The sequence below is a fragment of the Dysidea avara genome, chromosome 6 (assembly GCF_963678975.1).
Source record: "Dysidea avara chromosome 6, odDysAvar1.4, whole genome shotgun sequence".
NCBI lineage: Eukaryota > Metazoa > Porifera > Demospongiae > Dictyoceratida > Dysideidae > Dysidea > Dysidea avara.
The window spans coordinates 27,539,477-27,552,413 of record NC_089277.1 but is presented as its reverse complement, the minus strand read 5'-3'; the positions used below and the strand labels follow the sequence as shown (position 1 = coordinate 27,552,413).

The window sequence follows — 12,937 nt, the reverse complement described above, 5'->3', positions numbered from 1 at the left end:
GGGAGCTTTTTCCACATCGCCTGCAAGTTTGGAGCACTGGTGGCTTATGTTTTTGTAGCTTAGTTTGTGGTGGTATTGCTGGTAGTTTCCTCTTCGGAGCATACTTGTCAACTGCATGTAATGAGATTTCCTCCTTCTATTTGCCTTTCACAATTTCTTGTTGTGCCTTGACAGCTTCGCGTTGGCGGATCATCCGTTTTGCCTTGTCTAGAGTCAGGTCCGGTTCCAGTTGGAGTCTTTCTGAAAGGGCTTGGTCTAATATTCCTACCACGAGGCGGTCTCGAATTAGTTTGTCCTTCATACCTTTGAATTCACAATGATCAGCAAGCCTGTGCACTTCGGTAATAAACTGTTTGGCGGATTCACATGTGAGTTGGTTTCGTCTGTTAAACCGAGCGCGTTCAAAAATAATGTTCTTGCGCACCTTGAAATAATTATCAAACTCTCCAATGACCTTAGTATAGCTCTTCCTGTCTTCTTCAGATATTTGAGTTGTGTCTAGAATCTCTTCCGTGTCTTCGCCAAGGCAGTACAGGAGGGTGCTCACTTGTCGTTCCTCACCTTGTTCTTTCAAACCCGATGCTAGTTGAAACTGCTCAAATCGCTGCTTCCATCGCGGCCATTCCTCAGTATCCTTGAAGCAAAATGGCATTGGAGGCTGTAGTTGGAGGTTCATTACAACGGTAGTAGTAGACATGACTAGCCACTTCTGACACCATGTGGTATAACTGCGCGTGCGCGATAGTCTATTCTAAAAAAAGCACAGCATACGATATGAATATATTATTACAACAATATTAATAGTTAATCAGTCTATGTTACAGTTGAGAATATAAAAAAGTTTAATTATGCAAACAAGTCAGGTTTTTGCTGAGACAGTCATGAATATTTAGTCACTATACTGCAGATAAGAGCATGGAGGCTTGATTGAGACTTTCAAAATTTTAAAGCAACACCTGCACATTAATTCTAACTTTCTAAATCCAGATCCAATCTCTTTGTAAGATCAAAGTTTTTTCACTAACTGTATAATCAATCAATGGAATTCTTTACCATGTGATGTGATTAATGCCCAATCAGTTATAAGTTGATGTTATGCTACTTCTAAAAACCAGGCACCATGCAGGGGTGGCAGAGAAGAGGGCTGCAGCCCCTGTGAAAAAAATTATGGAGGGGCTTAGCCTCCCTAAAATTATTCAATAGCATTATTCGAGATACTCTAATAAAGCAGTCAAGATCGAGATACTCTAATAGAGTAGTCACAGTATTCTTTGAGGAGTAGCAAGCTACGTATGTAGTTATAAATAAGGAGATATAGTCTAGTTGGTAGAGGGAAGCGGCAGGTAATGACCTTTTTTTTGTCTTTGACTTACAACTAGGCCATGGCATCATCATGCTAGACCCCAGCCCCCCTTAAATATAGGTGTCTCCGCTGCCTCTGGCACCATGCAGCCAGCTGACTCATATGTATTACTATTATTTTAACCAATAGGTTTTTGGTTGGGCAACAACACATAATTTATTCTCGGATTTTGTAATTCATGAATTTTTATAATTCTTCAATTATGTTGCTATGCACTGCTAAGGAAGCATTTGTTAAACAAACCGCTTTTAACAGCATATTATGCACAGAAGTATCTTCTAAACTGTTTTATAGGTTGACTATATTGTGTTTTTTCCAAAAAATCCTCTTGACAAAGCCTCAAAGATGCCCTTCATTTTCGTTCGTATACTTAGGGGATATGCCCCCTTTCAACTCAAAGGGATAGGCTATTCCTGGCAGTCTATGAGGCCTGCTTCATTGTTTTTCAGTTGTCAAATGGCTGTAAAATCTGAAGGGAAGGTAATTCACAAAGTCTGAAGTGAGTCACTACACCCATATTTCAGTCTGCTGAAAAGTAACCACTTGTGCGGAAGTTTAATAATACAGACTTCCAATTTTTACTTCTTATGTAAAAGCCATTTGTGACTCAGTCTGGGAAAACTGGTCTTATCGCCTATTTAAAAGTATCGAGAAATTCTGGTTTTAAGTATTTGATGTGTTGTAGCTCGCCAAATGGTTGAAGCTATGTGTACCAAATTTTCACACGTTTTATACCAATTCCTTATCTTCCAGAACATCCACTGTGCAAGTAGCCAACAACTAAGTTTCTTGCCATTTTAGATAGTTTTTATTTAAACCGTAGTTGACTGTATCAGGCGAGCTCCAAAAGGGTAGGGAGGTGGGCGCCCGAAAGGAAGGTAAGAGGCTGGTCAAAAAATTAAAAAGGAAAGCATAGGTATGAATCAGGCCAAGTTATGGCTAAAATAAAAGGAAATTCACAGCAGAGGTGTTTATTCAACACCACGGAGCTGTACAGCCACATACAGCCATCCCCAGGCTGACCAGAGCTCCATTAAGGCCCCACACCACACGTACGGATCACCACTGGGCTTGGGAAAAGTAGCCAGCAAAACCAGACTACTTGTGAAATTAGGTAGTCTATTCATGTAGTTTTGTGTTCAGAGTGAAAAATCCAATCTGCTGACATGGGTGATAAGACCAGTTTTCCCAGACTGGGTCACATTTAATGATTTTGCTCATGTGGGTGTGTACAGAAAAACATAGATAGATACAGCTATGGTACTAGAGATGCAACAATATATCGATATGTCGCGTATTGTATCATTTTAACCCATAAATGCACATGAAACTTTTGATGCATACATGGTGACAGTAGGTGGGGTAGCTCAACTCCTTTAGTCTAAAATTACACATTAATCAAAAGTCTATTCACTGGGATACTTGGGGAAGGCTAAATAAACATCATGACAGTGGAGACACACTTGTTATGAAGCGAAGAACAGCGATCAATGTCATGCATTAACCAAGCTTCTCATCATATGTTTAACTTCGTTTAATCACGTGAGCTTTGCATGGCCTAATGTGAAATTTAATGGTGAAATGAGTAAACCTTATTGGAAGTCAATTGGAACTAGGGATGCCACGATAGTCGTGACATATGACATGTCGTGACATAAAGCTCCATGATATGATCTGACATAGGCTTCTTTACTGTATGTTGTGACATAAATATCTCCCAATACGTATGAGCAATGTTGGTTGTTAATATCGTAGTTAATAATATTGCTGATGTTTAAGTTGATATATTTTGCATGTTTGAATTAAAAATACCTATTCAGTTTCATAAGTAACAGTTTCACATGTAAAACTTTAAGAATTGCTTATGTCGTGACATACGACATGTCTTGACATAAATCTCTATGACATGTGACATAAAAATTTCTATGTCGTGGCATCCCTAATTGGGAACAACTGCCATCAAGTTATGGATCATTTTACAAAGGTATGTAAAGGTTTTACATGTTTATTTAATGAAAAGTTGATCACACTGTGAGTTCTGGCATCATGTTTTAGCACAAAGGGGAAAGCCCTAGGTATTGTTGTAATGCTTATTACATTACAAGTAGAATGAAGTAAATTGCGTAGCTATAGGAGGTATGCTTTGAAAGTCATAGCACTTTGTTTGTAGCCAGGCGTATTTGCCTATATGTAAGCATATGTGCGTTTAAGGTTAAGACAATATCGCTGCATTGATACAAAGTAAATCGTATCGATATATATATATCACATATCATGATATATCGACATATTGTGGTTTGTTAACATGGCTAACAATCAAATCAAGAGTACATAATAATAGAGTAGGGAGGAGAGTGTCTAATTTCAGTGGATTCACCAAACTCACTGTGCTCAGACCTTGCGCAATCAACTATAGCCACCAAAGGTGACAAATGGCTTGCTCTATGAAGGAGGTTGTAGCACTTCTACTGTTTCAATTAGGAAATATCAACAATCTTCTGTTCACTTAAAGGTATTGATTTATTACTAGAAGATTTATGGATTGAAGTAGGAGGGTTTGAGCGCAGTGTGTTTGTATGGATTATATTGAGAGTTAGACACTCTCCTCCGTCTTCTATTATTATGTACTCTTGATCAAATTATTGTACATTGTGGTTAAACAACTGTAAATATTATGTAATGCTTCTCAAAGAAAAAGAAAAGCTCATTTCCGCTTAAAAAACAACGTAGAGCATTGCTTAGACTCCACTTTGTATTGTGCAATAAATATATCGCTGTAGCATGATAAATGTGTCCCACAGGCCTTTATAAGGCCTTCTGGTATACAGGCTATGCCTTTACCAAGTACTTTAATCATAATAATAATCATAATCATAATGATACACCAGTGGCAATATCTACACACTGTATTGTTGTAACTCTAATAGGTATATACACAGTAAACCAGGCGCGCCCACAGCCAGATAGCCTTCGACCGGCTGCAGATGTGTGCCTGGCCATGGTAAAAAAGAACAAATTGAATATGCAAAAATTGGACAGAACATAACCTGGATTATTAGCTTAATTGATTTTTTTCTTGTTCAATAAATTTAATACACACACATGCACACACCAACCCACACACTGGGGGTCTGTAACTCTGTAAAATCTTGTACTTGATTTCAAATCTTTGCAATTTGGGAAGATTTCAAGCATCTATGGCAAGATTTCAAGCATCTATGGCAAGATTTCAAGCATCTATGGCAAGATTTCAAACATCTATGGCAAGATTTCAAGCATCTATGGCAAGATTTCAGAGCATGTAAACTCTTAGTAGTATCACGTGATATGTAGTATACGAAAATGCAAGGAATCTTTTGATTTTTGTTGCTACAACACATGAGAGTTGTGGAACTCTTGTGAGGATGCTATGTTTACGCTGCAAATACAGAAGTATACAGGGAATTTACAACTATTGTCAGAGAGTTTCAACAAGATTTCAAGAAGGGCTGTACGAGATTTCAAAGGAGTTGCGGACCACTCCACACACACACACACACACACACACACACACACACACACACACACACACACACACACACACACACACACACACACACACACACACACACACATGCACACGCACGCACACACACACGCACACGCACGTGCACACACAGACAAACCTATTTTTCTCACAAATTTCCTGTATTTTGGTAATCTTTCGATATCTCTTTGATTTTATTAGCTCGGTTTTTGTGAGTTCTGTGAGAACGTCTTCACAATCATAAGTGACGTCATTCAGCTCATCGTTGAGTTTTGAAAGGACTATCTCCAGTATTTCTTTTTCTCTCATATCACTAAAATTAATGTCTAAAGGGCACAGAAAACAAACACATAGATATATCAAAGTTATTCCTCAATGAACAAGAAGTTTCCAATAACATTAAAATGCTTCTGCCCACTGTATTATTGTCAACCCACCTTACACTTAGCTATTAGGTTTTGTATAACTGCAATTAGGGTGCGTACAAGAACGACCGAAAGGGAGTGATCACGCGGAAAATCATTAGTCGCCATTGAGATAGACCATAGATAGATGATAGCCAGGGCCGCCCACAGGTGGGGGGGGCAACTGGGGCATTTTGCCCCGGGCCCCAGCCTGAAAGGGGCCCCAGGAGGCCCCATGAAGGGCCCCCTGAATACCTGTTTAAAAGATCGATATACTCTAATAGAGCAGTCAGATCTAAATACTCTAATAGAGTAGTCACAGTATTCTTCAGAGGAGCAGTGTAGCAAGCTTATAGATAAGGAGATATGGTTGGTGATGGGTAGTTATTGTCATTGCCAGCAGGTTGTGACCTTTTTTTTTTTTTTTTTTTTTTTGGTCTTCACCTTACAACTTGGGTGAAGGGCCCCACTTTAACTCTTTGCCCTGGGCCCCTTAATTTCTCTGGGCGGCCCTGATGATAGCTATACCTTACTGGGATTGGGTTAACCTGGTAATCTAATTTATGGGTTAACCGGAAACAGAGGCAATTAACACCTCTGTAGGTCCCCAATGAAAAAATCGACTTTCACCAAATAATTTCTTTTCTACTGCAGGATACTTAGCTTGTTGTACTGATATTTGAACCACTATAAATCAGAAGCCGCGAGTCTTTTAGATTGAGAAATCGGCACATCGTATTTTCGCGTATTGCGTGATTTGCAGTAAAAAGATGGAATTGTAAGTGCAGCTTACAATTGTAAGTGCAGCTTCTTGCAAAGGACTGAGTCAAACTTTCTTATTAGCTGTATGTTATCTTAAGTTGTTGTGCTGTGCAAACATGCATAGTAATAGGTAAACGTCTAGCTGGGTGGTTTACAATGGCTCGTTTTTGCATCTGCAAAATCATGAACAATGTGTTTGAGTTGATCTGGCTCCTACCATGAGAGAAGCCAAATCTTCCTCACAGTATGGTCATGCAACTGGATGTTCCCTCAGTCTATAATGCAAGTTTGAAAAGAATCCTAAACTGTATGCTATATCTGGCTGGTGACGACGAAATGTTATGGTAATTTTACGAATAATAATGCACTGCTTGTGCAATTGAAACTACTTTACCAATTATGGGTTAATTGCAACACTAACCACTTACACTTTAAATATCAAACTGGATGGCACAAAACTGCAGCTGCTTTGGTGGCAGAGATTGCCGACGTCCCAAATTAGCAATAAAATACTTTATTATTATTATTGATTATTGTGCAGACCTCAAAAGAGTATGGTGCACAAAAAGGGTACAATTACTATATACTGTCAATTACAAAAGAAAAACAAATTTATATTTACTACACAAGACTGTACACATTGATAAATTATTAAACAGTTACTAGTCTAGCTAGGCTGTGCTTGAATTGGTCAATCTCTGTTAAATCAATCACATGTTAGGGTAAGGAATTCCAAATATTGATTGCAGAGGAAAAAAAAGAAATTTATAACAGTCAATTCTAGTCATTGGGGTTAAAAATCTCTTACCATGGCCTCTTGTGTGATGTAGGTTAGGATTAGGAAAAAGGAAATCATCAGCATTAATATCGATTTGGTGAGATAAAATTTTAAATAACATTGTAGCCCTCTGTTCGTTTCTGCATCTGGCTAAGGTGGGCCAGTTAAGGTTAGATAGCATTTTAGTGATGCTGGAATATCTAGAATAGTTGTTAAATACAAACTGTGCTACTCGTCTTTGAACATTTTCTATGGCATCAATGTATCTTTGTGTGTGGGGTGATCAGACTGTGGCTGAATATTCTAAGATAGGTTTAATCAGAGCTTTGTAACAGTTACTTTTGATTTGGAGAGGACACTTGCTCAAGTTACGTTGCAAGAAGCATTTGGTGTTATTGGCCTTTTTAGTAATTTGTTTAATGTGTTCTGACCAGGATAAGTTTTTATTGATAGTTACACCTAGATACTTAGCATGTGTTACCTCCTTTATAGTTTTACTTTGCAGTGTATATTGAGCTAATATTGGGTGCTTCTTGTTAGTGATTCTAAGAAATTCACATTTTTGTAAGTTGAATGACATTTTCCAGTCAGCTGCCCATTGTTCTAAAGTGTTAAGATCCTGTTGTAATCTGTGACAGTCATCTTGTGAATGAATCGTAGTATACAATAACACGTCATCAGCATAAAGTTTTATCTTGGCTGTAATTCTGTTAGGCAGGTCATTAATGAAGCAAAGGAACAGTAGGGGAGCAAGGACTGTCCCCTGAAGAACACCAGATGATACTCCAGTCAGGTCACTTTGTTGACCGTCAACTACTACAAATTGAGATCTGTTTAACATAAAGCGCTCTTTATCCTATCTAGTATATCTCCTCAAATGCCACAATGATGGAGCTTGTGAAATAGATGGTAATGGGACACTTTATCAAATGCTTTTGAACATCAGACTGCTCTCCATTGTTCAAGGTTTCAGCAAAATCATTTACAGTTACTATCAGTTGGGACTCGCATGATCTTAAGCGACGAAAGCCATGTTGTTGGTCACATAAAATGTTATGGTGAGATAAATAAGCAAATACATGTGAATAAACTATGTGTTCCAAACATTTTGAGTAATGCAAGTCAAGAAAACAGGTCTGTAGTTATTAGGGATAGCACGGTTACCCTTCTTAAAAATGGGTACAATATATGCCCTTTTCCAATTAGACGGTATAGGGTACTGGTTTAACAATGCTTGGAAACAACAGTAAGTGAGGTCAAGAAGTTCACTAAATTCCTTCAAAAATTGTGTTGGTATTTCATCAGGTCCAGCAGCTTTGTCTTTAATATCACCAGCCAGATAGCATATACATCCTTGGATTTCATCCAGTAAGCATTCAACCATGTCACCATGTGGTGAGGAAGATCTGGCTTCTCTCGTCGTGGATGGTAGTGCATTCAAAACATTTTTTTATGATGCTGTTTTGAAGAAAGCAACCTTGTGCAAACAATACCTTGTCAATAACTATGCACATTTGCAGAGCATAGCAAGCCTAGATAACACCTAGCAAATAAAAAAGCTCAAACCATGTCTTTGACAGTAGCTAGAAACTGACCTAGGCCTATATAGCTTGGTCAGTTTCTAGCCCCGGTTTCTATAGCTACTGTCAAAGAAACAGTTAGGGCTTTTTATTTGCTAGGTGTTATCTAGGTTTGTTATGCTCTGAAAATGTGCATAGTTATTGACAAATGTCTGGCTGTATTGCTTGCACAAGGTTGTTTTCTTCAAAACAGCATCGTAAAAATTTTTTTGAACGCACTACCATCTATGACGACAAGAGAAGCCAGATCTTCCTCACCACATGGTGGCACGGTTGGATGCTTACTTACTCTATACTGCAAAGATGGAAGGAATCCAAGGATGTATGCTATCTGGCTGGTGATATTAACACCAATTTGGGATGTTGGCGATCTCTGCCACCAAAGCAGCTGCAGCTTCATGCATCCAGTTTGATATAATAAGTGTAAGTGGTTAGTGTTGCAATTAACCCATAATTAGTAAAGTAGTTTCAATTGCACAAGCAGTGGGCTGCATTATTATTCGTAAAATCACCGTAATAATTATTTCGTCGTCACCAGTCAGATAGCATACAGCTTAGGATTCTTTTCAAACTTGCATTATAGACTGAAGGAAAATCCAGTTGCATGACTATGCTGTGAGGAAGATCTTGCTTCTCTCATGGTAGGAGCCAGAGCAACTCAAACACATTTTTCATGATTTTGCAGATGCAAAAATGAGCCATTGTAAGCCACCCAGCTAGACGTTTACCCATTACTACGCATGTTTGCACAGCACAACAACTTAAAATAACATACAGCTAATAAAAAAGTTTGACTCAGTCTTTTGCAAGAAGCTGCACTTACAATTGTAAGCTGCACTTACAATTGTAAGCTGCACTTAAAATTCCATCTTTTTACTGCAAATCACACAATACGTGAAAATACGATGTGCCGATTTCTCAATCTAAAAGACTCGCGGTTTCTGATTTGTAGTAGTTCAAATATCAGTACAACACACTTCGTATCCTGCAGTAGTAAGGAAATTATTGGGTGGAAGTCGATTTTTTCATTGGGGACCCTACTGTAGGCGTGACAACATATTGGTGTTATTTTTCGTGAATAATCGCTAATAACTCCTTCACTGTTTACCATATTTCAGCCAAATGTGGTACCAAGATGTGCCTTTATACTCCCCCTTCTGTGTGCCTCATTTCAAGGCAATCGGATATGGCATTCGCATTTTTATGGCAGTTTTTGTAAGTGTGCGAAAAGAGGAAGTAAAATAAGAAAGAAAAAAAAAACGAAGAAACTAAGCCAATTTTTGAAGTCGAATATTTCGGAAACGCTTGAAGAAATTTTGCTCAAATTTGGTATGTGGAGTACTGATGTTGGCGGGTGTGTCCACACCAAAATTTGTCTTATTTTGTAAAGGTAGATTTCCTTAAAAACTTTACATTCCTTAAATTCTTTGGTATGGCAAATATTGTGCTATCTATTAGAATCATTTTAGTGTACACCATACCTCAATCGGTGGCTCCTGTCAAAAGATACAAGCAAACGAAGTCAGCAGAATGGTGATTTTTGTGGACAACATTTTTAGGGCTTTTCTGTACATTAGCATGGCACTAAGCACAATATCCAAAGTGCCATGTCGGTTTTGCAATAGAATTCGTCGCGTTTGCATTACAATTCGTCATAAACAAAACGGCTCCAAGAAACCAACCCGTTCATTAAGAGATGAACTATTTATGCCTTGGAGAGTTACACTTGAGACACTAGAAAGTAATTGGAGGTGGTAGTACGCGAAGTTGATAGCTGTCTGACAAGTTAATTAACTTGCTCGCGAGTGACCACACCCATCGCGAATGGCGCAGTAGAGTGTGGAATGTTGCTGGATAGGCTGTAGAGGAAGAATTATTGCCTTATAAAGAGTTGTTTACTACTGTTGTACTTGAACAAGTTCTTGTAGCAGCTGCTACATCATGTTTTCGTGTTTCCTCCAGCTGCCATTCTTGTTACGGACGAATTTAACTGCAAAAGCGACGAATTCAATTGCAAAACCGACGAATTCAATTGCAAAACCGACGAATTCAATTGCAAACGGGACGAATTCAATTGCAAAAGCGACGAACTCAATTGCAAACGGGACGAATTCAATTGCAAACGGGACGAATTCAATTGCAAAAGCGACGAACTCAATTGCAAACGGGACGAATTCAATTGCAAAGGCGCCGAATTCAATTGCAAAAACCTGTAATTGCAATGTTGGTTTACAGTTAAATGGCTTCTATCCATGCAAGAATTATGATGTTGTAGGAAAGTAAAATGTTTGGATTACAGCACTCTCATATGGTGGTCTATAGCTAGTATCACATTAATTTTTTTTAGTTCACAGATTTACTATACAGATTTGGAGACCTGTATGCCTTAATAACATTATGAGACTAACTAGATGTGATCATCATTCACATGTAACTAGTAGCTAGTAATGTACAAAGACTTGCATGAGGAGTAACTGTGTTACCTGATCCTGCATGGTGGTAGCTGCAGCTTTATGTGTTTAAAGTGCCAAGTGTTCACAATTTTTTCACAGCAATGTGTGAAACACATTGCTCTTCAAAGCAGGCAGTGAAATGTAGCTTAGTAATCTACTCTATGAATTTCCATACTGGGTATCCACCACAGCGCGTTATTTCATTAGTGGTTACATCCATTTAGTGGCTTGAAGTAACAGCTGTTAGTGTCTTTGTGTCGCCAATGCTTGGAAGGGACTTATATACTTTGCTATTCATTCATGTAAGCATGGCCTATAGACATTTTGAATCACAAAAAAACTTCTATAGCTGCTAACGGTCTGTCACTATTAAATGCATGAATTTTAGTAGGCACAATCAAAGTTTGGTAATTGTAAGGTTTCAGCCAGTCAGTTGCTGTTGTTGCTTCCTTGAGCAAGAAAGTTTACTCACATTGCTCCGGTTTACTCAGTTGTTAAATAGGGACCTTTCTTAAATGGTGACTTTTTTGGTAGCCCTACTTTTAAATGCTTTTGGTTGAATACATATTAAACTATAACATTACTTTGTTCTGTTGTAAATGAATTTCTAGTCACCTGTTAGCAACTATTGTGTGCACTACAATACAAATCTACATGTCAGGAACATGCAGTAAGCATGTAGCAAAGTAAGTTTCAATCACAGAGGCTCTTAAGATGGAATGCAGTATGCGCATGTGTCCTGCTAATGGTGGTAGCTAGCTTTTTATATATTAAAACTAACTTAAAAGTGCCAAGTGTTCACAATAATTGCTACAGTGATATGTGAAGCATATTGAGCAAAAGCTCTTCGAAGCAGGCAGTGATGTGTAGTGCAAAAAATTCTACGAATTTGCATACTGCATGGGAATCCACCACAACACATTATTTCATTAGTGTTAATAGTTATATTCATTTTAGTGGCTTGAAGGAACAGCTGTTAGTCTGTGTGCCAATAGTTTGAAAGGACTAATACTTTGCTATTGCTTTTGACTCATGCATGCATGCAAGCACAGACATTATAAATCACAAAAGAATTCTGTAGCTGCTAACAGTCTGTCAATATCAAATCCATTACCTTTGGTAGGCACAATCAGTGCTTTGATACATGGAAAAATTTAATGTTGCGTAGTAGCTTTGTGTGTGTGTGTGTGTGTGTGTGTGTGTGTGTGTGTGTGTGTGTGTGTGTGTGTGTGTGCGGGCGAGAGAGAGAGAGAGAGAGAGTAAATGAGGCAGTTAAGATTAGTGGTCTGAGTTTGGTAATTGAAAGGTTTCAGCCAGGTTTGATGCCCGTTCCAGTTACCCAGGTGTTAAGTGGCAACCTGGTGACAACTGGGGAGGCAGACCATCCATAGCTCTGATATAACATATGCAGTGGGTGAAGGTACAGGTGATACTTAATTGGGCTGCCATGCCCACACATTCACATGAGATACTGTATGGTACACCTTTCTGTGTGTTACGTATAATACTAGTCCTGCCCTCGAAGAATTATGCTTACGATGACTCTTAGCACCAGCCTACATGAGTAACTAGCACACAGATGCAGTCAGGTAGGCAAGTGGTAGCTGAAGGTATTGTCTTTTGTGTGTGTGTGTTTGTATGTGTGTGTGTGTGTGTGTTGGGCTTTGCTCTGTTAGTGTAGGCTAAGGCTGACTAAGAAGTTGACAGGAATAATAATAATAATAATAATAATAATAATAATAATAATAATAATTAACTTTACAGTGTACATATACCTACATACATACAAGTTACAGATGTTGGTATGATAGAGAATTGGGACATATGGCAGCACACTGATGGTCCACTGGCATCCTGTGTCAGTGGCCGGAAGCTAAATTGTAGAGTGATTAGCTACAAAGTTTACTTACTAGTCTAAGATTACTTAAAAGGGGGGGGGGGGGGGGGGGAATTAACAGTTAAAGGGAGTTGAAGTTAGGTTGGTGAGGGATCTTTGAAAACTTTGAGCATGGACATAGAAATGAAAAAGAGCAGGTGTTGTTGGAGGTGAAATTGGCAGTGAAATGATTCC

At 38.5% G+C, this 12,937-nt stretch overlaps 1 protein-coding gene across 1 annotated transcript in view; it reads right to left on the bottom strand.

The window, feature by feature from the left end:
* Nucleotides 1-12,937, bottom strand: part of LOC136257983 (NACHT, LRR and PYD domains-containing protein 3-like) — a 43,657-nt gene that overhangs the window by 26,173 nt on the left and 4,547 nt on the right. The window contains exon 3 of the mRNA XM_066051280.1: nucleotides 5,029-5,215. Coding sequence (XP_065907352.1) covers nucleotides 5,029-5,215 — 187 coding nt within the window. The remainder of the gene's footprint in view (nucleotides 1-5,028; nucleotides 5,216-12,937) is intronic.